Genomic DNA, 27,636 nt, shown 5'->3' on the forward strand with positions numbered 1-27,636 from the left:
CACTATTGAGAATTTATGAGCCCCAATCCACCATTTGCAAACTCGTATATTTCCATAAGATAAAGAGATTTAAAAGAATCTAAAAACCTTCAAAATATTGTCACATCACTCGATTGGCCTTGGTGATGGGCGAAGAGACTTGGAAGGTGCACAATGTATCTGAAATTAGTAATGCAGGTCTTTTGTAGATTCCTCACATTTGGAGTCTTCTGAACTCTTAGGTAATCACAAACAGACCTACAGGGAGCTCACCAGCTACATGTAAGTAGCTCTCCTGTGTGCACCCCAGCCTACTAAATTAGACGTTTTTGTTTGGAACAATTAATATATGTATTCCAAAATTAAAAAGCATGTATTTGGGTTGAAAATGGGTGTATTTTCAAAATGTTTTCTGAAGTTGATGTTTGGGGAAAAAATGGTTGAATTTGCAAAATATATTTAAAGTTGATATATGAGTGAAGAAATCTTTTTGTCAGAGAGACTTAATACTCATAATATTACCTTAGTGCCAGGGTCTTGGAAGCTATGGCTCTTATGTATTACTCATGTAGAGGTATGCTGGACTGATAAAGCCTTTTGTATGTTACTGATAACAACCCAGCCTGATGCACTGAGGCGATCACTGCTGACAATTTTTCATGCAGTGGCCATTAATGTAAGCGTGTCTTTTATGGTTACTTTTACAACATAAATAATATTAGTAGTTCATGATTATTTTCATTGAGCATAAGTGACTCTTACTACAAAAATGGTTGGAGATGCCTGGTCTATAGACTGTGAAGCAAGTTTGCTCTGAATATTCATGGCAGCTAGAATCAGTTAAAGAACATGAGGGTGCAAGATACCAACTTGTGGGCCCAGCTCGACGTTTTGTTGCAGGCCTCATAAAAACCTCTGACATGCCCAAAGATATATTAGGGTTGTGGGCTCTCCTAATCCATTGGCAGTACTTTTCAGTACATTATCACTCTTGATACCGCAGACAAATATAAAACTTTTTATACAAGAACAATAATTGATGGACTACTTTTTATGGGCACCAGAGTTTCAGAAATTCCCACACTGTGGAGCACAAAATATACTGTACATCCAAATAAAGCAGAGTAAAGTCCTACTGTACATTGTTGAGGTTCAGTGACAATGAGACAGCTGGGCGTGGATAAAGAACCAGCATTAGCATGAGGAAATATCACAAGCCCTAGTGCTACCTATTACGAAAATGGTGAGGGAAAGAGATAGGGACCATGCACTCATTGTGGCTTCTTGTAAGATTTTACACTCATTACGAAGAAACATGCGTCCATCAAGGGGAGCCTATGTGCCCTATTCAAAATTGAATAGCAAATAGGCAAAACTTTCTCTCACTAGCAGGTATATGAACACAGCTCCATGCCATTCCTTGTTCATTTGAATAAGACATTCCTTCCTCATTGAGCCATCATTAACTGACTGTAGAAGTCCATTATAGTCTCATATTCTGAAGGTCAGTAGCTCAACATGAAAATGGTGCTAAGCTCAACTCACACATATATCCTGGGTCTCACCTCTGCTTTTAAACTCTTCTGAAGTGACTTGGCATCTTCTGGTTCCTTAGAGAAAACCATTCAACTGGTGTGATGAACTAAATTGAAATGACAATCCTCCTTCAGCTTTTGTTCGTGTTCCAACATGTGCTGATTCTTGTGTCTCGGACTTTGTTCGCAAAGGTTGAATCTTGTCTTGACACTGTTGACTGATTTAATTGAGGAATTCCTAGAACATTAACTCATCTAAGTGCATGTATGGAACTTGGAATTGCTGTTAGTTCCTCTGTAACAGAAATCTGGAAAGAGCTAGATGGTCCTTTGGACCATGGTAAAGTGTAAATGTAATTTGTTTTAGAGTACCATTATCCATCTGGCTTAATATATGACAGCATTTCTGGGCTTTTGTTTCTTTCTTCACATATTCATTGATTCAACCTAATGACACGTCTTTGTTCATGCTCTGTTTTCGGAGGAGTTAGTTGGTGCCACTGGCATGTGGTCGAAAGCAGAAAAACGTTGTATATGTTGTCCAAGGATTAGAAGCAGGGCATTTTCAGTTACAGGTGCTCTGAAGGGTACCCTCTACTAGAAGCATCTTAAAAAGGGCTAATATCATTCTGGTATGGCAATAACACAATAATAGAAAAAATGCACTATTCAGATAAATGGATAAACGAGAAACATGACTTTTTAAATTGATTTATTTCACACCTTTTTAATAAAACCAAGCCAAACAATATTTTATTCTTTGTTTTGTTTCATGAAACGTTCTTATATAGCGTTATAACAGCTGAGGTTATTTAGGCACTTGAAAAATAAAAAAAGCCATTACAGTTGCAAGTTAACAGTACTACACACACTAATGAGAGTCACAACCGTATACCAGAATGTGGACAGAAGGCAATGTTTTAGGTTAATATTTATCAATGGTGTGGCAGGTGCAGTGGCACCAGGCAAGGCTGCCCAGTTATGGCTGTCTTTTACTACCCAAATAGTGATTGGTTTCATACATTCATTAGGGCTAAGGCCACCCAAACTATGAAACTACCATACCTGAGAGGACGACAGACTAATGGTGAAACAGGAGAGGAGTGGGAAGAAGGGAACAGAGAAGGGTCAAAAGAGTCTTGGACAGAATAAATGCATCTTTAGTTGATTCCAATAGAGAAGAGAGAGGGTTGTGTTCTAATGCTGAGTGGAAGAGAGTTCCAGGATGCTTTTGCAGCCTCTGTGAAGGAATGCATCTAAATAGTGGAGGGTGTGAAACTAGATGCTTCAATCCTAGGAACATTCTGGCATTTGTAGGTACTTTTGACCCCTGGCGATAGGTCGGACGTACAGCAGAGAAGTAGGATGGGTTATTCAGATAAATTTAGATTAGAGACCTAGGTTCTAATTAGGTGTGGGCCTCCTAAAATGTGCAGTGATACAGTACCTGGTATGATCCATGATGCATATTTGGGTAGAAACTCGAGTTTTTCGGTTCAATTCAGAATTAAGAGGTCACTCTTAATGAAGACAATGTTAGGGATGATGCTAAATGGATTTGAACCTATCTAATAAGGGGCCAAAGTTGGTGAAACTTATGTATCGTTGCCTTATAATTTTCAAATGGAAGTGCAAGGTGTAACCTGTATTGTGAGCCCTCTCACATACAGAATAACATTTAACAAGTAACATTCAATCATAGTTGCCTGACAAAACATGCCTATTGTGTAAGACCTGGATACGTTTGGCACTGAAAAATAGTGCATGTATTCCTTAAGTCGCTGTGTAAATGAGCTGAAGGCGTGTTTTGTTGCCTACCACATGTCACAGTTTCAAGTGCTCCCAACCTGTAAGTCTTTTTGTGTTTTACTTTAACCTACAACCCAGCGAGAGAACTCATAAAATAAAAGTGTTTTTTTTTTTTTTTTTTTTTTTACTTCAGCATCCATTTCCACCTAATGAAAGCTTAACAGCAAAACAACACAGTTCGTCCTATACGTGGAAGGTGCATTTGCAACGAATTACATTGTGCCTGGTTTAGTTTTTGGCAGACGGTTACTCCGTCACTACGCTGACGTGTATCCCGTCCTCCGATATATAAGTCCCCTAGGAAATAATGGGATTTATATTTCAGGGGAGGGGATATCCGTCACCGTTGTGGTTGTGACGCAGTAACTAATCCTTGGAATTCTAAATCAGGCCCGTTCTCATGTCGCACGTCACGGTTTCACGGAGAAAATACACATGCCCCTGTAGCAAATAGCACTTGCACATTACTGGCAGCAGACAAAAGGAGCATTCTTATCTCAGACTTGATGCGGGTGCAGTGTCGTCTGGACCGGAAACATGAACTCGAGCAGGCTCCCACACAGGCAGAACAGACTTTTCCTTTTTCGAACAAGGGCTGCCCTTCTTCATTGCAGAGACGGTGGCCTGCGCCCCCAGGCCCCTGGGACTCCCTCTTGTTGTCGAACCACGACACCCAGCACTTCAAGTTCACTGAATTGATATTTTTAAACTGCGCGGTGACGCTGACCACCTCTCTCGGTTGTCCTCTTCAGGAAAGTCTGAGCTAATCTGCAGCTGTGGAGAAAGAAGAGCCGACAGAACGCAGTTCTGTCAAGCCTGGCAGGCAGATGCTACGAGGCTCTGATAAAATAACTCGAAGGCGGATTTCGGCCTCTGCTGGGGAGCATTTTATAATGTCGGAAAGTGGCATAACTGTCGAAATATAACAATTACAGACAGCGTTCCTTTTCTTGAATATGTCTGTTGAACCTTTAGTTTTCAAAAGGAACCAGTGATATCCCTCCTGTTCACGTTTCAGAGATCACACTTGTGAATCGAGCGCACAGAATAGTAACAACGAAAGTTTTGTCGATGGCAGGTAGTGTCGCACACAACTGGGCCGGGAAATTAAATCATAGGATGGCAAAGTAAGAATACATCGGAAAATGTTTCCTGGATGCGCAGGTTCCCTGAGCTAGATATCCCGCCCAACATGAGGTGTTCACCACTGTTACTCAGTGACAGAGATGAAACGGGGAACACAGTACCTGTTACTCCGTTGAACTGTAATTTTCTTTCCCTTCTGCCAGACATCTCGCCCTCTGACGTCTGCAGTTGGAAAAGGTTCAACTGAAAGAACAGTGGGCCTGACAAAGAGAATATTCACATGCATATTTACTCCTACACCTTGATGTAGCTCTCCACTTTTTTATTATTCTTGATTTTTGAGTGGTGATTTACACCTAGGCCTAGACCCCCAGAGGGAGGACCTACTGATAAGCCAGTATAGGGAAATGTAATAAAGTTTATATATATATATATATATATATATATATATATACTTATAGTTGGGTTCTGATTTTACATGTACAAAACCATATAAGCCATAGAAACGGAGCTGTTAGAGTTATTTCAAGTAACTATAACTCATGCCCTCAGATAATTATAATTCGCAACTTCGCCATGCACAGTTTTCTCATCAATAATTTTAAAGCAAATGTTACAGTGATAGTATCAATGATGTCATAAAAGTTGTCATGAGTGATATCTGGGGTAATTTGCAGTGCATGGCAAGGGTGCGAGTTATAGTTACCTTAGGGTACCAGTTATAGTTACTTGAAATAACTCTAACTATAACAGATAAATTTCTATGGTTTGTGCATGTAAAATCTGAACCTATTACTTCTCTGTAAGCTTTGGCTTTTCAGTGAATTTCTACGTTTTACAAAAAAAATCTATTTCCAAACTATAACGTCTCTGTAACCTTTGTTTTTTTCAGTGGATTTCTAGGTTTTTTTAATGTTAAGTAAGATGCCCATCACAAATGGGGGGGGGGGGGGCTGACACAGGGCCTGGTCTGACATTGTGCTGCCCCACCCCAAGCTTGATGCTCCTGCCCACCCTCCTCTTTGCCATCCATTGTCAAAGTCATGTCCCTGCTCCCTCATTCCAGTCCTGTGTGGCTTTTGTTCTGCAACTGCCATTCCCCCGCCCTGAACATTTAGCTTGCTGCTCCATCCACCTCGTCCCTATCCTCTGTTTTCCACGTCCATGCATAAGCCCCGTACCTCTTGTCCTGCACAGTCCGATGCACTGCTACTGCCCTCCACTTAGCTTGCTATCTCTGCCCACTCCTGCTGCCCTCCCTTGCCCAATTCTATGCCCCATCATTGCCATCCTTAGCCTCTGTGCTTAGCTTGCCTCCCTACCTCCCTTCCCTCTGCCCTCTGATGTCTGTGTGCATTCCCTTTCTCCCTCTTTTTGCCCACCATGTACAATGGACCCGACACTGCCTCTCCTATCTACTCTGAGTGTTTTGTTGAGCAGCCACTGCCTCTCCCACCTGCCCAGCATGGTCAGATGGTTGCCGCCTGTCCCTGCCACCTTCACCCTGCATCTGCCCAAGTTCCATGACCCTAATCCCCTCCCTCCTCTCCTCCATGGTCGATTTGGTGCCACTCCCTTTTGATATCCATGCCCTGTTGTGGTGCAACCGCCCTCCAGGTTGCCTGCCTGCCCTGTGTGGTCTGTTGTGAAGGCTGTTCCCCTCTCTTCTCTCTGTACAGCACTTACCCCACCCTTCTGTGCTCCATGGTCCATTGTGCATGCCCCTGCCCCTTTCCTCTTGCCCATCATGGCCATTGTGCTACCACTAACCCTCCTTTGGATTTTCAGTGACCTTCTATGTATTCCTTAACATAAAGTGATATATACTTACCATACATTTATACAACCACCACCACACACAAAGTTCGGCCGTGTGTGGCGGGGATTTCCTATGTGAGTCGATGCATGTTTTTGTTTTTCATTGGCCTACAGATCCGTGGATCCTTTGCAATTTTTAGACTGGGGGTTGGGCTGAGCCCAGTGGTAGATCCACAGATCTAGGGATCAGCCAAAAAAGAATTATTTGGGCAAGATTTAGCCAATAAGGGGTCCCTCAGAGAACCCTCCATGTTTCCTATGGGGTCAGGATACCTTTATCCTGGCCCCTTATGTGATATTTATTATTTATCCCTAGTGTGCAGCTGAGAAACAAAATGGCCGCTGCAACTTTCCTTTCAGGTTGCAGCCTGCTAATAAGGGCCTCCCTTCAGGGTTTGGATCCGTGGGAACGAGTGGGTACCCATGGATCCCTTGCGGGTACCTGCGGATGCGGGGAGGATACATGTCCCAAGATCTCTATTTTTTTCCTTTAATAACTCCAAACCTACTGAACAGATTTACACATAATTATATTAAGGGCTCTTTCTAGACCAAGATCTAGGTTTCTGCCAAATTTGGTACAATTCCATTCAGCGATTCAGGCTGTAGCAGTGCCTAAAAATTGAAAAAATCCCCATAGAAAATGCATGGGTAAAATGTGTTTTAGGATCCCTCCTTTTCTCGGCCCCCGCTTGATGAATCACCCTCAATCCTTCCACCGACACACTATCTAAAGAGAGTGGCAAACTAGTTTTGAACATTTCGTGAAGACTCGTCAAACGGCACCAAAGTTATTAGCAAAACAAAAAAGCAATTTGTCTACGGGAAAAGTTGGACCTAACTATATGTACTGGCTATCGTCAGTAGGTAATATATATACACACATACACTCGATTTTCATTCATTTTGGTACCCTGTGCCCAACCAGACACACTTTTTAAACAACTATTGGGGAGAAGGGTGTGTATACACCACCTCACAGGTATTGTTTCTGCTGAGTCCCTTATGAGTCTGCTCTGAGGGTTGACCTCCAAGGTCTGGGCTTCCGCCCCATCTGGTGCTTGTGTGCTATCTTATTTATGACACAGAGATCTCTCCTGTGTGGCGCCCTTTCCGCAAATGTTTAAAAATGTGCAATTGTGAAAAGACAACAGGCTTTCATGAAACAGATATTGCAGCTTCGACAGCATTAAAACCGCATACGATTAATCACATTGACTATCTAGGGCCCTTCCCTTGTGCATGTGGGAAGAAGAGAATATCTTAAAGCTGGCCATTTGGTGCCTCTCACTTGTTTCTACGTTTCTCCACTTTCACACTGGCCTTCATGACACGGCTATTTTTGAAACACTCGGCAGCAATTAGAGTGTCATTGTTGCAGCTGAGCCGGGAAACAGGTGGCAAAGCGAGAATTGCGCGACGTGGCTTAAAACCGTGCACCCGAACCTCCTGCACAAGAGCGCCTGTGTAGAATCACTTCAAAGCATAGGCTGGAATTCAAATCCTGTCTGGAGAATTTGCATAACGATTTGCACACAAAGGGAGGTGTGTGACTATTTAATATCCTTTCTTCCCTCCAAACAGAGGCTATGCTCATTTCAAAACCACAGCAAAGAAAAATGCAGATATGAAATGGTAATCTACGAAACAACTTTCTGAAACATGCTCAATGTTTACATTAACTGCAGTACAATCCGCATACTCACAGAGGTCTGGTGTATAAATAATGCCGTATATACCGAAAGATAATAACTATTTCACCGACAAACATACAGACCTATGATATTTAAATCAGACTGCTTTTTTTCCTGTTTTTTTCTGATGTGACTCGTGCAAAACCTCTAAGCCCAGTAATATGTAAGCTCTGCCCCCACCCCAAGAACCCTACAGGGAAAATGCATTTCTATGATGTCAGGAGAGAACAAAGGCTCGGCCAAAAAGCTGACTGGGGGAACAAACAACAGCAAGGGGGAGAAACGCTTTCTTCCCGGCCTACGGAGCTGCTAAGCTGTGAAGAGCAATTCCCCCGTGGAGTCACCGACTAGAGGTTGAAGCGGGGAACCATCTCTGTGGCTCCACGGCTTTGTCTCACCTCATTTCACTCATTTTTTTTAACAGACTGAAAGTGTTGCTCTGCTGAGAATATTCTGCTAAGCTACTTTTCCTGTAGAGTCTTCAAAATGGACCTCTGAGAAATCCTTTAATACAATTTGATGGCTAAATAATGCCTTTGTCCATCTGAGAATTAAATTGCCAATAGAAAATACAGTCCATATGAAAGGCGTTCCGGAAAACCCTGCTTTTTCCTAAAAAAGAATGCGGATGCTTTTAGCTGCCCCATGACAATAGGTGAGAGGGATACAGGTGTAAGTACAAAGAGCCATTTCAAATATTCATCTCTAGGTATTGCCAAAGGGTAAAATACCATGATAAAGATTTTATTGATAAAGAGATCAAATATCCACCGCCCCAAAAATACAAAATTCTAAAATAAAAAAAGTTATGATTATAAATGCACCAGAGGCCTTAATATAAAAATGTCCTAGAGGATGGTGAGCATTTCAACCTGCCTTTTGCACCACTTGAGCACGTAATTGTTAGAGAATGAGTTTGCATGGTATTCTGTAATATGGGCTGCAGCAGTTCAATATGCCGCTAGCTAGATCCAGGGAAGCATTCCCCAATTTTTCAGTGGTCCCCTGTAATAAGAAAAAGTATTTTCCCTTGCACAAGCTGTATTACAGATGCATGCCCAGGGACAAAGAGGCCGTCACCAGGCACATGCTTGAGTGCCACATGGGAAGACACCTATTGGTCCTGAGTTGGCCATTTTGTCTGAATGGGACCTGCTTTGATGGCTACTGATGGTTGACATGCTTTAAAGTAACTTGCCGAGTGGATTTAAGTACGTGGGGCTACTATAGGCAATTTTATGTGCTAAGCATTATCCAAGACACAGATCACTTTAATCCACAGAGATCTCATGGAGATCAAACATAACAAAGGAAATGTCCAATATCTTAATTAGTAGTCGCCACATGGGCCTGCCCCTTAGAGTTTTAGAAAACTATCTGTCTCAGATCAAATTGTATTGATCAGAAAACATAGTAATGAATTATGATCACCATCCCTGTATCTTAAACAAGCCACAGAGAATTTCCAATAAGATAAATCACAGTTTTGCCCAGTGTATCTGTGTGCCTCTAACATCATCAATAACTGGTGTCAAACACTAGCAAAAGTATCACCCGTATTAATTGCAATTTCCTGAGCAAACATCAACTTTTTTTTATCAAATGAGATAACAGCAAGTGACACCTCAAGCTTTAACTTACCCTTTTTAACTGAGAATGAACAAACTTGGAGAAGAAGGGGTTTTGGGATTCAGACTAGAATGAGGAAATAATATCTGATGTGAACTCCTGGTGTTATCAGAAACTTGAAACCCTCCTGAAGCTTACAACCACAAAAAGCCTGTGTAGTCAGGAAAATATGCTGGAAAGATGGTCAGAGTCAGTGAAGGCTCAAGATACAAATGGTATGTGGCTCCTGCCATTTAAACATTCTACACACCACAAAGCAGTTATTTCTGATGGAAAAGTGGTCAGTCATCTGCATGAATTTAAAGAGAGGAGCCTTTTCTCAACTGTCAATCTACTTCTGTGTTACATCATCAAAGGTGTGTTGGGATAGATAGATATATAGATAGATAGACAGACAGACAAACAGACAGACCCCCATGGCAATAGAAGATAAACACCCACTACTTTCCCAAAATACTACCAAACTAACCCAATAAGTGTACATCTGTATTTCCAAGAAACCAGAGAAATGCACTGAAAGGCAACATTTGTTAAAGTACTAGGTTCAATAGAATGGATATCAATCCTCATCAAAATACGATAGAACAATCAAACATCAAAGTTCTAAAAACTACCAAGAGCATATTGAGCCCAAGTTCTAAATTACCATTCACGCCCATTAGCATATTGACAGAATACTGGCAGTACAGACAACTGCAGTCAAGTCCCCAGTTACCTACAAATTTTAAAATCATATGTACGCTTAATCTACTATATGCAAGATCATCTCTTACAGCCTAAAGTGCAGTAATTTTCTATAAAGTCAATATAAATGAAACACAAAGAGTGAAAAATGTACTGCAGTGTGAAGTAAACCAATTACTGTTGTTATATCCCCTCAATTCAGAGTACATAATTTAAAGAATTTGGGACATATGTCACACAACAATTATAACATACAAGAGAGTCATTATGTGCAGTGTACTACATAGATGGTTCAATGGTGCGTAGATGCATATACTATACCACTTTCCATTGCAAACATCAGTTCTTAAGTTGCAGCATTTCAAGATCTCAATTCCATATGGTTTTCTTCTAAACTCTCCTTCGATTCCATCTGCATCTTCGTAGTACCCCTTCACAAATACTACGCTTTCCTGCTGCAACTCCTAAATTCCTGCACTACAACTTCTGCATTTTCAATAAATATTTCACCCTGTCACTTCCAATCTCCCCTTCATCATTCCTAAACACCAAGCCACAAAGTCTAAACTCCCCTGCACCTTTGATGTCCAGTGGTTTTCATCACTTCTAAACTTTACACTGTAATGTCCAAGGTCTTCCTACTTCTGAATAGCCGCCTGCACTTCCATCTCCCCGACCATAACATTCAGCATCATGTGCACTTCTCTAAATTTTGTTCCTGAATATGAACTAACTCTATCACTACCAGTTCCATTATTAAGGTTCCTCTTCTAAAATTACTTGATCACTTCATGTCTCTCCCACTGCATCCAGTGCCCTCAAACCACTTCTGATATCCTTTTGTCACTTTGAATTACCTCTTTACCCCTTTCAAACTCCCTATTAACAATTAATTTTAAACTTGTGTACTTCTTCAAATCTTCCTGCACTACTTACATAAGTTTTGTCTAGTTCTATTATCCTTTTCCAAGCCATCAACAATAATTCCAATTGCCTTCAAGTGAGTTTGCATCTTTAAAACATATCAACCGCACCATAAACCGGATGACATTTCTGTTTAGTTCTGGATAGTTTTCCATCAATCAACTTGGTTTCTTTGACTAAAAACATGGAAATTATCAGTATAACATGCCCAAAACATCTCGTGGTGTAAAGGATGTTCCTCAAATCTCATAACTTTTGATATGTTATAGAGCAGAAGTTTTCTATTTGCTTTCACACTGCTGGTGCTCAAATGGTGTCATTATGTTGCGTAGACTGGGGAAGATAAACATTTGTACCTTGTGGCAAAGTGAATTATAGGTGTTTGTAAACTACTTTAAAAAGTGCACTCTTTTTTCCTAAACTACCTTTGCTATTATCTATGTCATATTTAAAAATAGTATAATATAATATAGAGACTTATATAGATACTTCTGCTTTTTTCTTCACTATTCTCTTAAAATGGCTGCCTTTCTATGTGCAGTTTGTTTCATCACATCTATCAGCCAGATTCTCCAGTTTCCCATCCCGTTATACTGAATGGAATGTAGTCTTTTTAATATGCACTTCTTTTTTACCCCAATTTAAGCTAATGTCCCTTCAAGCAAAGCATGCATTAAATTATTTTGAAATAAATTATTGGAATGCTGCAATAATTCAACTTGTCTCTTTGAACATGACTTTATTGTAAAATACCCCTCTTTGACTAGACCTTGTCCCATGATTCCTTGGAAGAAAGCAACCAAGCGATAATTCAGCATTAGGGTTGCTTCACTGCACTAATCTCCTAAAGAGCAGTCAGGACCCTATGCTCACCGCCACAAGGCTGCTGCAGCCTCCTGGCCCAAGGCAGCCTTCTCGCCCCAGCAGCATCCAGATGTCAGGAGGACTCTCCAGGTCTTGATGCAGAACGCCGCTCACTTCCAGTATGGTTGAACATCTGTTTCATCCGCTGGCATGCAACCTGCTGAATATACTGAGTCTGCGGGAATGGCTGGGGAGCTCACAGCACTGCACTAAAGCTCTTCCTCAGCCCACAGACCTGGATGCTATCAATTAATGTAGTCATTAGGCTCTGAACGGTGAACCATGTCGCGCTCAAGCCGGCTCCTCCATCGTCATTAAGTCTCCCATCTCGTCAAAGGCTTTGTTTTTCTCAAGAGCAGCACATCTTCCTAAATGAATATGATATGAATTAATGAATAGGATGAAACAATAGTCACTGCTGAGAGTGTCGATGAGTGGCCAACTGTACAGCAGCGGCAACGGCAGAGCGCAGACAATGTGTTTGTGATCAGGCTCTCACGTAATTAATAGGAGGGCGCACAGGTGCTCAGGAACGTTTGTTCATATACAATGTGCTGACAGTATTGAAACTGATGAAACAAGGATTTGGCTGCACAGAATAATCCAATTAGCAATGCCTTTGAGAACAGCTGAGGAGATGGATGTCACCCTCTTTTGGGGTTTTCGTAGCTGATGCTATGTCTAATCTTCAAAAAGTAATGTCGTCCATGTGCATCCGTTACACCAGCTGTGATGAAGTGATACTTTGAAGCAGAATCTAATGCTTGGAAGAGATACACAAATTCCTTACACTGTTCACTGGAAACCTTTAAGCCAGATTTACATGTACTCTGTCATAAAAAATCCTATCATATATCAATACGAAGGCCAAGGGACATACTGAAAAGAGGTATTTGTGCCTAGGGCCTGGTGTATCTGCACAGGATACATAAAGTAGTAAAGTACATAAAGTAGTAGGTGGGTGACAGGAACTCGGAACTGGATCATATAATTTTCTGAAGAAATCCAATGTAATTGCAAATTAGATAAAATATGCTTACGTATATTTCTCAAAGTTGGTGTCTCCCAATCGGGTTTCATTTTAGCTTAAAGCCAATGAGAGGCAAGGAGCTCATTGCCAAGGCAGAGCATGCCTGGTTATATTCTGCACGATAGGTTGCGGAACAATGGAGAATTTCAATATTCTGATTTCCACAGAAAACATTGCATCTTTATGGCATTTCTTCTTAGTACTTGGATCTGGCTATTGTCATAGGACTAGCAAACCCATAAAAAAGTGCATGGCAGTCTGATCAGCCCTACAAAACGACACCATGGAAGACTCTTCATCTTGGACCCAAGCTGCACCCTTGTTTTGTTGATATGGTGGTACTTTTTTATTGCAATAGGAATAGTTAAGTTGTTCCTGGTGTCTTATTAACTGCCATTGATTAAATGACAGACTTTACTGTCACTATGGCAAATGTATGATTTTATATTTGCATGCTAAAGCTTACATTTTAACGTTTTCGAGCAGCGAGTTAGCAGACAACCAAGCATTGCAGTGCTCCGAAATATGAGTGCAGGACACCTGACAGTGACACTTAACACTCTTTTAAAGCAACGGCATAAAAGAAGATTGTATCTTGACCAACATGCCTAATTATTAAGGTTCTTAGCAAAAGTAACCGGGTAGACCTCTCAGTGTACAGCTGTAGGAAAATGTAATATATATTCTTAAGTCTGGGTTGTTTATAAAGTCCAACACAAAGTCATAAGCATAGCAAACTGCTTTCCAACCAAAATATATTAGATAGATATGTTAGTTTATTTGCTTGTATTATTTATCAATTAAGAAGAGAGGAATATATTAACCTGTTTTGGGTGCTCGATACGACACTTTCACCATTTCCAAGGAGTGCAAACAAGGAGTTACCATTGGACTATGCAACTTTAGTCATATTTCAAATTATATTATTACTTGCAGCCTTCTGTGGGTTATGGATAGGTGTGAGTAGCGAGGATGGAAGTCAAGTTGACAACCAAGGTAGGAGGGAAGGCTGTGTTGGCATTGTAAGAATGCATACTCATTAGCTGCAACATCAAGAGTCAAAGACACATGTTAACTCCCTGAGCCATCCTACCTGCTAAGATGTGTTTGCTTCATTCCTTATTTATCATAAAGCAAAAAGAGGCCAGAAATGTATGCCGTTTTTGACCTACACAACATACAGTTTCTCATGAAAGCAAATGCACTGCTAAATGGCTTCACTTTGAAACTGTAAAATTAGGATTAACTGCCACACAGTGTGGCGTCTTTGCCTCTCAGTAAGAAGCAGTACAGTTATATTAAGTTAGCCTGCCACTAAGTATAAACAGAGCGCGTGTGAGCCTATTGTTATCCTCCCGCTACACAGCAGGGCGGATAATAGGAGAATGAGCAAAAATCCAAATGATATGTATGTCTGGCGGAGCCGAGGGAAGTGGGCAAGTGAGGAGGAACAGTCATGGTTACATATTCCAGCTATTAACCCCTTCAATTTGCAATTTTCCTGCAAGAGACACACCGAGGGAGTTAATATCAAATCTTCATGCAAGGTTAATGAGAAGAAACATAAAAACATTCGTCATCCCTTCGATCAGGAACCAGTTATCCTTTCCCCAGAAATTGTCAGCATGGAGAAAGCATTTTGAATTGCAATATTCAGAGCCAATGAAAGTATGTATTCATTCTTCAATAACATGTCCTGAAATATACATGCATGCATACAATTGTTGTAAACTTTGGCCCTCATTTATAGATTAACAGAAAGGGCATTCTACCGCCAACATGTTGGAGCACCCTGCCCCCCATACTAGCCACTAACCAACTCTATTTAGATCTAGATGGACCATCATATTTCTTGTGACAAGGATCAGGGTGGCTCTGCTGACGAAAATCTTACATCAAGAGCCCAATGGACCTGGGATCATTAGTGAAAGAACAATCCACACTATTTAGGGCAAACATCCTTTTTTCTGTTCATGCCACCAGGAAAAGACGGGCAGTCTTAAACAGAGAGAAAAAATGATGCAAATACCCTGAAAGACATCTCGCAGGTAGTCAGGGTCATTTTTTCTTTCATAACACCATGAAGGCTCAGGGCTTACAAATCGCAAAGATCACCTCACAGATTGAAGCCCTACCACTGCAGGATTGGCAGACAAGTCAGTGACCAATTTTAGGTATCTGGCTGGCTAATGGACAGGACTGGTAGTGAGCAGGAAACCATGAATGGATCACCTCATACTAGGCATGTGCATATAGGTATTTGCCAACCACAATGTGTGAGTTAAAGATATGAAATGTTATGTTGCTAACGCCCATGTGATTCCTTTTTCCTTGCATGTGTCTTCTGTTGATAAGGTTCAAACACAAAGAATAAACTTCCTGTCAAGTAAAGGAGATCATTCATCAGTCATGAAGATCCAAACTGCTGGAGTGTCTCAAAAAGGGAATTGTCCATTTGTGCAATAGCTCATTCTAAACCCACATCTCAATAGTAGTGAAAGCTCCGAGATCCAATCCCAAGGAAGGATGTATGATATTTCAAGATACTAGTATCTGACAAGGGTAGAAATAAGCAGCCAGACGTTCAGCTCAGTCCTAGTGGGGAAAGGAATGAAAATAATAGAACTATGTGCCAATGATCATTAAGTTTACTGACAACAGACTCAGAAACATCCGTTTATACTAGAAACTAAGAGCTCCAAAATATATCTAAGTAAACTGCTTATGACACAAGAACAACAACATCCATTTTTACCATGACAGGCAGAAATTCTACAAATAAAAAGGAAAAGGAAATTCTAGTGTAATTCATGGCTAAACTTTAATTACAGGGATACTTAACAAGGGGGGGGGGGGGCAACCTGTATTTTTAAACAAATAAATGCTTTCATGAATTCGGTTTGAAAATGTGTCAGTAGAAAAATAGACAACCCAAAACACCTTTACAAATGTCTTGAGAATTTGCCTTTAACTAGCATATCTGTAAAGAAACTATTCTAACTGAACTTTTTCAACCTCAATCCTCGAAATTCAAATAGACCAACTGGCTTTTTCAAACTCTCTCAAGTAGCTGATTCAGGGTTTCTGAACTTCTCAGTTATAACCCGAGTTAAGCCTAAAAGTCTGATAATCTTAGACCCATAAATTACGATCATACCCATATTAGTTGTGTGGAAAATGGAAGTAAAGACGTTTCTGTACTGTTATACTTGGGTTACTGAAGGAGAATGGGACTACGTCAAAGGAAGGTTTAAGAAACATTGGGCTTACAGTTGGCACATTGACTATTCAGGTACACTTAGCAAACTATAATCAAGAGAAAACTGAGATTGTCTGTTTCATTGCATTGGATAATCGAGTTATCTTTTGTTTATTGGTAACTCCGGAGAGATTTTCTGCATAAAACTAATGCTGGTACCTGCACTCAAGTATGTTACATCTGCCAGGGCTCCAGGTGGATGTTAAAATATATTTTGTCTGCTAACATTGTCCTTTAAATGCACACTTGTTGTTAAACAACGTCAGTCATTTGCACAGAATGATGGGCAGCTTTGCCTATCAAGCAAAAAGCAAGAACATATTTTACTCAATCATCCTACAATTTATTCCTAGATCTTTAATTTGAGTCACCATTCAAAGTAAGATATGAAGTACCATTCTGTTAAAATATGCCCCATACATAGAGCGTAGTAACAAGACTAATGAAGACAGAACCTCTGCCTGTAATAATATGAACTTTGTTTTCTCTGGCAATAGGAGGGAGTGAGCAATCCGTCAGTAATAGGCTGAGAGAAATTACTTGTCTTGTAGAATTCCCTGCTGACAGTCATTCACTCACTTTGCTGTCCCAAACATCTAGTCGCTGACAAACAAATTAGACTGTCTAAGTCTGAAAAGTAACTAGCTGTTTTAATTTTGATTGGTCTTACTGAATCTCTCGCTGTTTTTCAAATGTGTGTGTCTGTAAGAGTCAGATGGATTGAAAAATACTGGGTAAGGGCACGAAGAATATGGAGGAAGGGAGAGAAAATAACCAAAGAAAAGTGCAAGTAGTGAAACCTAAATAAAGCAATTTATTAAGAAAGGAAGGAAGAAAGAAAGAAAAAAGAAAGGAAGACTCAGAAGTGTAAAGAAGTTTCAATATATATATAGGCATGGATGCATGTAGAGTGAGAGAGAGAGACAGGGAGAAATTTTATGCACACACAGAGCAAGAGAGAGACCAAGAATCACAAGATATGGAAAAAGGGAAAAGAAACTGAGAAAAGAAGAAAGGGAAGAAAAGAAAAGAAAAATATGAGAGAATAGTGACCAAGAAAGGAAAACCAAATGAAATGGCGATCTAGAAAAATATAAAAAAATGAATATGCATAAAACTAAAGAGGAAAACATACCAAGAAGAAAGAAAGAGTAGAAGCAATAAGGAAGAAACTGAAGGCAGAAGGGAAGGAAGAGAGGAACTTAATAAAGTAAAACTAGGAACGCATGAAAAGGAAATAAGCAAGGACTGAAGTTAAAAGAAATCAGAGATCTGGGTGAAGGGAAGTAAGATGGATGGGAAGTAAAGAGGAAGCAAAGATGAAAACACGAATCCAATGTATTGCATTTCAAAATGAAAATGACAAAGTCCCAGAATCTAATGTCACATAAACTGCTAAAGTGTGTCTAACAAACATTAAGACTGGCAGCCCTGTATATATGACTGACTGGGTGACTGAACACATTACCGAGACAGCATTGTGGAAATTAATTTTGTCCAATAAAAGCAATTTTTTAAGGCTCATATATTTCACAATCTAAACATGTGTCACTATTCCATAAACAAAATAAATGGATTAAAATAATACATTACCAATGTGCTGACACTTGGAGATATTTTAATTAGAAATACTTAAGCCGTGTGATACTTAAGTGCTGTATTTGCCGAGGAGATGCATGCACGATGGAATAAGGCAGACAGCAGGTACATTACTTAGCAAAATGCGCTCCCGGAACAGGTTCAAGCGCCTTCGGTCACAGCCGAGCCAATCAAGCAACATTGGCTCCAATAAAGAAAACGGATTTGGATGATCCTGAGCTGAGAGTAACCAAACAGCGCTAGCCGGGACCATCAAGTAAACACATTTTTTTCAAGGAATCTACTCATTAAAAGATTCATCCCATTGAGAAGTATTTCTTCATAAACGGCCACATGTAATCCCTGGCTATTTAAAGACCCTATCTACATTAATGTCACATTGCTTTGGCCCTTTCCCTGCACATTTTTCTTGACTTACTCAAGGGTCTCGCATGAAAATAGCCTCAGAAACCAAATGTCAGCTCTGTCCTGAAATGAATATATGTGAGAGAACTAAAATAAAGAGAAATGTAATATATTGTTTACTGTAGTCTCTGCCCCCTGTCCTCAGAAGGTCATACACGCGGTGACCTTCGAGCTGCAGTTTTCTGATTGTTCCCAGGGTTAAAAGCATTATTAAAATGAATGGCTCGGCCCCCCTCAACCTTCAGATACATGACTATGCAGGCCTCCATCTGCTGGACTGTTTAACTAAAAATAGCCGCCCTGGCCTTCATTCGGCTACTACTGGCCCAAAGAGGCAGACGGGGCATTGCTTCAACCCTGCACCGGATCTGCACAGACTTCCAGAACAAAAGGTCCATACTTTGTTTACAACGAGAGAAAAGAAACCAGGAGGAAAAGATCATTCCTACGGGCGCGTTGTCTTTCTCCTCTTTTTTATTTTTTTTAACTCGATAACAAAGCATGCGCGCAGCTCTCGGATCACAGCTGCAGACATTGTTAAGGCTTGCCAAGCGTCATTAATGCTGTAAGCGATAAACTGCGAAGGACGCCTTGCTCAAGTGATATCGCAGCGGTACAAAAGTCACAAGACACATTTCTTTTCAAGATTTCATTTTGTTTGGGAACATCTCTGGCTATCACAAGTTCGAAGTTTAATTGCTGCATTGTGGATGTTGACACGGTTCCAACATTTCTTTGTTTCAGATACAATCCCACAGGGACCAGTTTTGCGAAAAGTGAATACAGCGGGGCCAGACTGGGATTTCTTGTGGGTTATAGCGCCCATCCGTGGGTAGAACAGGCTGCCCGTTGAGACACGTAACGCAATTTGAGGCGCAACAGCTATGTCAACAGCTGGGCTAACACGCAGTGGTATTAAATCCTGGTTATTCAATAAAAAGGGATTCTTCTTCATACATTAAACCCTTATTCGAAATGGTAAAAAAATGTTCACTACTTGGTTTATCAAGTATTTTTAACACTCTGCCAAATTCACTTACTGACGGACGCTGATATGAAAGCACACCCACAGCCACTGCCAATTTCTACTTGCAGCTGGAAGTTGCTGAACATAGTTGCCATGTTTCCTAGGTCCGCATGTGACTGGTTCGGACAATCCTGTTCTTTTCGTAGCATTCTGGGACTTGAAGTCACATTTAACCCAGTATAAAACTGGGACTACAAGTCTCAAAATTCTAAACAAAAACGGGGCTGGGCTAATTAGTCACTCATGGACCTTGGAAACTTGGCAGCTATGGCCGGAACACATCCAGGAAATGTAAATGGCAGCAGTAGTAATGTTACATGGTGGTATTAGATCACTGAAATGGTATTACCACCACCGGTCATTACCAATGTATTTAATGGCAAATTCTCAATGAAGTGTTTAGTGCATTAAGTGACTTCCTTACAGTCTTGAACAGGAAGAATCGGTTTGTACACGAGAGAGCAACCAGCAAGATCATATTATGAACCTAATTCACAAAGATTCATCGAGATTAAGTTGTGATTTACTCCTGACGTTGGTGTACCCTTTTCCTGAATTTCAGGAGTAAGTAATGCTTACTCACTAAAACCAAAAAACATTTTTGTGAATCAGGCCCTAAGATGGTGAAATCTTTTACTGTGTCACAAGCCATCAATAACATTTGCTTTATCTTCCTCTCCATCTTCTCTCTTTTCAAAGTAAGATTCTTCTTTTTTCCCTCAGCGCTACTCTGCACTTTAGAAGGCACCTGTTCTGCATGTCATAGGCAACGCAACTCAGTTAATACATGTAATAAGTAAAAGATAGCACATGCCTGCATATCTTGTTCTTCAGCTGAAAACATATAATTCAAGTGGCAGAGCTAAACACTGTAAAAGGGACAATTATACAAGAAAACAACCACCTGTATGCGTAACTTCCAATAAAACATTGAATACACATGAGATTTCATGTTGATGGGGAGATGTGAGGTGCCCCCACCCCCGTCAACACCTACAGTCACTTAGCCTTCTACTTTGGGAATACAACCACAGCTTCGTGGATGGGGGATCCTGTAAGGATGTTATGGGTAGAAGTCTCCCAGTGGTGTGAAGCAAAGTGTTTGGGGCCCCCCCCAGAATGTGGCGTTGGGCCCATATATCACATATATTAATTGGACCTGGCCTGAATTTGAGCCTTCTGAAGGGCTGGAGCCCTCATGCACCGGGCCTGTGTCATGTACACATGCACATGAGATGAGCCTGCTTTGGTAATACACCAGTGATGACAGCCACTGTGTTCTACTGCCCAAGTGAGCCATTTCCAGAGCGAGAACCCAAAAAAGAGGGAAGGTGTCTATGTAGTAAATACAGAGATCAGACAAAAATGTACTAGTTTATCTATTCATGGAGATCAATGGATATCAGTTGATAAAGGCTTAGTGAGTAGGACATAATATTTACAAAAACACAGGGTATCAGACTTCCAATCAATCTGGCATCATTAAAATTCAGAAGCTACACACTCAAACTTTGCACATGAAAGGCTATATATGATGTATACATTGAGCTATCTGGACTATTAGTGGAAATTTAGCATGTACCTAACTTTATAGCTTGCACCATCCCACTATATTTTAGATTTTGCAGCTGTGTAATCATGGGTGCAGGCCACCTTTAATGGTTATGTTTCAATTTGTTTCTTAGGTGCATAGAAAGGGCGAAGTCATGCAATATAGGCAATGTGTCCTCCACTAACAATTTCTGTCTACACCCTTCTACCATTACATAAAAGAAAAGTAGCAAATCGCGTGGTTCTTCTTATGACAATGCCATGCTTGAAGAGAGATGACTCAGCACGTCAGAAGTCTGCATAGTAAAGTTCTCCTTTCTGTGAAACAGTCATGCATAGCTTCTTTTGAAGCAGCAACATGCAGTCAATTCACTTGCCTAACCAGAGCAATCTCACTGAACTATTAGTAAGCCTCATATCTATTGTAGCCAACCCTTCCTCTATCAGTGAGGCTGCGGAACATGGCCACATATATATGATGTGCATGAGGCAATAGTCTAAATTGAGCAGCTGTTGTCTCTCTCAGAGGAGAAACTTCAAGGTGTTCAAGATTTCCATGCAGCACATACACACATCTATGAAATATCTAAAGGAATGGCTGGACTAATATAGTTCAATTATCACAACAAATTACATAAAGCATTCGATAAACAAGTTTGTGATAGTGGTCCATGGGTTGTTACTATTGGTTCACAAACCCATCACTAAGCATCATTCCTAATGCTCGTACGAATGGCTGGCATTTTTGAGAGCACAGGTATAAAAGCTGCAGCCAATTTTTTGTAATCATTGAGTGAGATGCAGCTCCACGGAGATTCCTGCTTGGATTTTCTATCCTTAGGGTTTGAAAATCGTGGAATGAAGCAACCTCTTGAAACAGGAAGGGCTTTAGCGAGGAAGCAGCTTGGTTCCTCTGGAGACCTGAATTGAAGAAGAGGAGCAAGTGAAACATTACTTTGAAGGTGATGAAGGAACGCACCGATCCATATGTTTAACTCATGAACACTTATTGTAGGAACCTTATTATCACCTGATTGAAGAACATCAACAGCTTTTGATGACTTACATTCAGTCAGGTAACTCCCCACCTCAGGTCTGCAAGTTCCCAATGATATGTTTCCAAAGTGATTCAGGCTACGGTGGCTGGGAAAATTATGTCTTAGAAACTAACTTCAGACTTTGAGTGCATTGTTTGACTCCAAGAGACCTAAATAAGTGCACAGTCGCTAGAAGGTGCATTTGTGTTCTATATGGAGCTACTGCGAGGTCTGCCACACCATTTTGTTTTGACTGAAGCAAGGAAATGTCTACTCCCTGATGAAAGATTTACAGCAGAATAACTTCTCTAAGAATATAAATATAAAAGGGACTGTTCAGTCGCCCATGGAATAAAATACTGAGTCATGAAGAACTGGACACTGATGTTTCTAACTTGGTCTGACAATGTAAAGGGGATCTTGATTTGAGCATATGATTTGGACTTTTTTGGCAGAAACCTACCTTTCCTTGTCCATTCCTGAACATGGTTAGTAGACCAATGTAGTCAGAGTTGACTGTCAATTTGCCAGTCCTAAACCTGGTTGATAAACCAGCTTTGACAGACTCTACTCTTCCTTATACAACAGAAACGAGCATTCACATTCTTTAGGCATTTATCTTTGTTGGTAGATTGGTTGAGCTCTGGGAGGCTGGATGAGGGATGCTTTTAATATGAACGAATGTTCTGGAAAGTTGTTGGATCTTGAGAGTTAAACAAATTGAGTTCTGGATCTTTTTTTCAGATAAAAATCTCAATTAACATGCGCTACTTAATTAACCCAGATGTGCAGATAACAATTTAGAAGTAACCGTTCATCTATCACCAAGAAGGAACATTTGAGCCAGCAGAGAATGTAGGACAAGGTAAGCCAAACATGGGAGCATGCAAAGCTTATGATTAGTCATGAAAGAATAAACTTTAGGTGCTGCTTGATAAGAAAGATTTTGTGTGTTTTTCCGGAAAAAACAAAGGTCGTCTTCTCACCTGATCTCGTCAGAGAGAGAGTTCCAATGTGTAGGGGCCACATAAAAAAACAAGTTGTGTGAAATCTGGTAGGATTTACATGGTTTTGACTAAGTCTGATGTAGCTATGTAAAAGAGGACAGAGAAGAATATAACATTCTGAGTCTCAGCGACAAAATATGAAATAGTAGGGAAAGGCACAGGCTCGATTTAAAAGAGAGAACGGAACAAACAAAGCATGTTCTAAAGGCCATACCTGCCTCTGAATGTGATTACACTGTTTATGAGCAGATTCTTTATGGTTTACCCCTTCCATATGTAATGTGTTGATAAATACAACACACTTCTCATAATACCACTCAAGATTTTACAAAATAACGATTGTGCCAGTCTAATGACAATATACCCATAGTATGGTTTGTATATAGAGCTTTGAATGCCTATACCTTTGTGTCTGACTTTTCAACTATTACAGATCTTCTCCAGGCTGCACACTTCTAGACCACCCCTCAAACTCGCAATATTTCTTTTCACAATTTTAAGAAATGTAATGTATGTTATCCTGTCAGTGTCTTCCATGTGTATGTCCATGTACAATATTCATTTTTTTTGTTTTGTTTGGTCTTCACTCTAGAAAAGCCCTGAAGTAAATAAATAAAATGTAGTGATATAACATGTCTTACCTCAAACATGTATTTCTTTGTGGCATATGTACTGGGGAAAACTCCCTTGGTCAGTGTGAAATTTGAACATAATTTGTAATGTTAAATCGGGCACAAATAAATGTTTGCACACAATTGCAACATGGATTTTTGCTGAATGAAATGTGTGATAAGTTTATCTCATTCTGAATAAAAAATGACTACATTGGCCTTGTTAGTATTGATGTCTGAACATTGTTCATTAAAATGATCCTATCTATTTGGATGGCACAACTTCTCACAAAGCCATTTGATACATTCCCCATGTCAATGCATAGAAGCACAAGAGTAGATAATAGTACTGTTATATCACCTGTAGATTGCTCACTCCAGCTGACAGGGGATCTGCACTTTCTGGCCTACACTAGAGTGTACCTCCAGCTCTGATGAATGTCTGGATAGGGAGCAGCCAGTACAGTGTCCCTGTGCCAGCTAGTTCTTTACCTCCTTTCCCTGATGAAATAAAGGTAAACTTCTACTAACCTTGAGTTCAGGAATACAGATTACCCATTGCTTCTGCGTTGCTGTTTACTTGCACATAACAACCACTATCGTTGAGAGGCAACTGTCTCAGCAGGATTTCAAGCCTTCAGACACTGCTTTATGTACCTGAACTCTGGCACAAACCACAGTGCAATTGTTGAACTCAGAAGAAGCCTATTTTTGACATCCAACCAAATAGTGAAAGTACAAGCTTCCACTGACCAGACTACACGGCCTGGCGTTATTCACACTTGCTTTGCCGTATCACACCCAAAAGATGAGATTCAACCATGTATGAACACTGAAAGTCTCAACTAACCTTCTCTGAAAAGCGTGATGTCATTTGCACTTGTCCTGGTGCAACCCATCACACCTAAGGGAAGCCTACTTCTCAGACTTTACTACGGATGGAAAACACAAGCATCAACTAACTTTAACTAGGAGCCCTGACATTATTTGGAAATGCTTTGGGCCAATTCATCGCAGCCTAAAGAATTGTCAAATTCCAAACCGCATGCTTGAATTCAACTTGACTATCAGGTTTGTCATTTTTAACCGGATTGCCAAACTCTGGAACCTTCCTAGGATACAACTTAGTCTGTTGTCCAAATCTCACAGCGCCTCAAAACCAGGAGCTCTCAGAAGCATGTCTTTACTTCAATACTGATCATGGCACAAACCATCCTATCACCGCAACTCTGGCATAAACAGGTCCCAGGGATGGTAGATGATTATCCAGGATTAGAGCCAATACTAAGGGAATTGGAGAATTCATGACGCACCACCTCCATCTGGGTGTGGGAATCCCAGTATCATTATCAGTCTCCCGATAGTCAAGCTAAGTTAGGACAAGTTAAACACGTGATTGGGCCCCAAAACAAGACTTCACATTGTCTATGGCTTACAAAAGGAGTCTTGCTTTGGGGCATCTAATGGTATGCATCGATCTGCGCATGTATGCATACGTTAATGCAAGTCCTCTTGCTACAACCTAACCTTGTATTTGGTCACTGTATTTGCTATGAAAGAGATAGAGAACATCTTTGACGGCATATTGGCCATGTTGTATTTGGATGAGTTCACAAGGTGTTAATCCTTCTGCGAGACACTTAAACATTTTTTAAGGTCGAGGCATTATTTAACACACAGCTGCTGAGCAGCTTCCTACTGCAGAGTTGGCTCAGGTCCCACATTCTTTTGTTCTCGCACATACCTGGAGCTGTAAAGGGCTGAGTCCAGAAGCGGCAGCAGCTGCCATTGTTGATGGAATGAACTGCACGGGGTAGTTATCACCTGTCGAAGAGAACAATGTGATACAGGTTTAGACAATGAGCTGAGAATAGCAGCCGACAAGTGAAAACATAGTTCTCCCCTCTCCCGCGCTCCGCAACACCGCTCTAAGCCCAAACATCTGCGAAAACAAAAGGCTGAGCCGGGCACAGACTTGCAGCAGTACCTGGGAGCTTTGTGCGTGCAGATAGCTGATGGGCAAACTGGCAAGCAAGGAATGCGGTGTTTTATGATTTTATTTAAAATTTGAAAGGCACATTTCAGAAATGTTGACTTTGTAACCATTGAAGCATTACCCTTTTTTGCAAGACACGAGGAGAAATACATTTCTTATGAAACTAGCCTGAAAAACTCTATGCAGAAATAAGGACCAACTCTTCTAAAGGAAAGAGGTCACAAGAGAGCAGACTGCCCCTTCCACAAAAGACACATTTTCTATTAGCAAGTTGCTCACCACTGATGTACAAATGCACTTTGCGCACACACAGTTCCCTATTCACAAATTGGATCTATATGCATGGGGAGGAGCGAGCTGGCAGTATAAGTGTCCAGTCCACAACGCATAATGACTGGGGAATATCTAGACTAACGTTTGTGCAGACAATAGTGCAGGACAATGCAATTTTGTGCTGAACTCGTGGACTTTTAGAATGAAATCTAACTAGTTGCTACCTTTGCGGGGTGTTAAGCTACATGTGCGCCTAGAAAAAAAAAAAAACTTTTGTAAATCTAACCATCAAATGTCAGCCATTTGATGCCATGACACATGTCGATGAACAGGCAGAGGCCTACAGACCGCCAATTATGTGCTAAGCCATCACATTCCCCTGGGAAGGATTTGGAGAACATTTCCCTTGAACTGTACTCTGAGTTTTTCCTATATACTTAATAAAGTGATGGAAATAAGATTATGTACAGAAATGCTTACACCATGCATGGATATTGATATGTGCTGGTCTTTAATGCACAAAGGGAACCTCTAAATTGCCTCCGGTGACCAGTGCACCTTCCCATTCAATCAATCATGAGCTTATGACACCTCAGATGCAGGCTACTCTCTTTCTGACTGAAGTATGTACCTGTCTCTGTGCCTGGCACACACTTGGCCATGCCCCAGATTCAGATTTTACGTATAATCTGTTGGGAATGCTCAATGTATGTGGTGCCAGTGGAGCATTGTTTGTGCAAGTGTGCTCTGTGATTTTAGGTTTTGCTACAATGCCCTTTATTTTTTGATCAGGACATCTGTTGAAGATAAAAAAATACTTGTGTCAGTCTAGATCCTGAATATGTAACAAGATCATGAGTAAAGTTGTTGGATTTTGGCAGCTGAGGCAAAATATGCTCTACGTCTCACTTCAATTTTGCTCTGGATAGGTATCTATTTTACCAAAAAAACTGTCCCAAAAGGTTGCAACATACTGGTGTTAGATCTTTAATTAGGGAGGCCAGACACTGGTTGGTTGAGGAATACTAGCATTTCCTCGTTAGCTAACAAGAAGGCTGAAAGGGGAAATAGCTGCTTCTGATATCTGCAGCGATCCACCGGGCCATGAGGTTGCATCCTCACTTGTCTAAATAGCTTTTCGTCCTTCAGTAACTGATATAATGAGTATGCCTAAAATGGGTAACATTACTACATGCCATTTACTCTGCCTAGATATTGCAGACATGTATTACGAAGAGCAATTAAAACATATCATTATAACTGGTGGACGCAACAAGGCAGAGCAAAACGGGGATGCTCACATTGCTTCTGACTATGTTGTATCTCTTCTGTGGATTAATTGCTGGGTTCTGCTGACGGGCTCCTCCATTTGAGATACTAACATGACAAAAGATGGCGGACCTATTAGATCCGCCAATACATTTTTATTCTGCAATTCAATGAGGTTCATTCCTCTAGGCTTTTGAGTAGAAAAGCTCAGGCGATGTTGAATGAATGAATGACGGTATTTGTATAGAGCGAACAGCTACTCAAAGATTGAGGCCTTCATTATGACCCTGGCGGACGGAAGTATTATGGAGAAAAGTACTGCCAACAGGCCGGTGGTACTTCTCTCCATAATATGACATTGGCGGTTTGGCTAAAGCTACTCTGTTTGCCACGGCGGTAACAGCCGCTGGGCTGGAGACTTCAGTCCGTCACTATCCCGCCTACTGGATTATGACCCCACCTACCGCCTTGGTTTTTCGTGGCCTCCTTACCGCCACAAAAATCATGGCGGTAGGTGCTATCAGTGACAGGGAATTCTTTCCCTGTCACT

At 40.8% G+C, this 27,636-nt stretch overlaps 1 protein-coding gene across 15 annotated transcripts in view; it reads right to left on the minus strand.

The window, feature by feature from the left end:
• SOX6 (SRY-box transcription factor 6) overlaps positions 1-27,636 on the minus strand; it is a 777,007-nt gene that overhangs the window by 138,250 nt on the left and 611,121 nt on the right. For all 15 annotated transcript variants that reach the window (XM_069223720.1, XM_069223708.1, XM_069223713.1 and 12 more), the window contains one exon: positions 25,293-25,372. In XM_069223720.1, coding sequence (XP_069079821.1) covers positions 25,293-25,372 — 80 coding nt within the window. The remainder of the gene's footprint in view (positions 1-25,292; positions 25,373-27,636) is intronic.

Source organism: Pleurodeles waltl, chromosome 3_1 (assembly GCF_031143425.1).
Source record: "Pleurodeles waltl isolate 20211129_DDA chromosome 3_1, aPleWal1.hap1.20221129, whole genome shotgun sequence".
NCBI lineage: Eukaryota > Metazoa > Chordata > Amphibia > Caudata > Salamandridae > Pleurodeles > Pleurodeles waltl.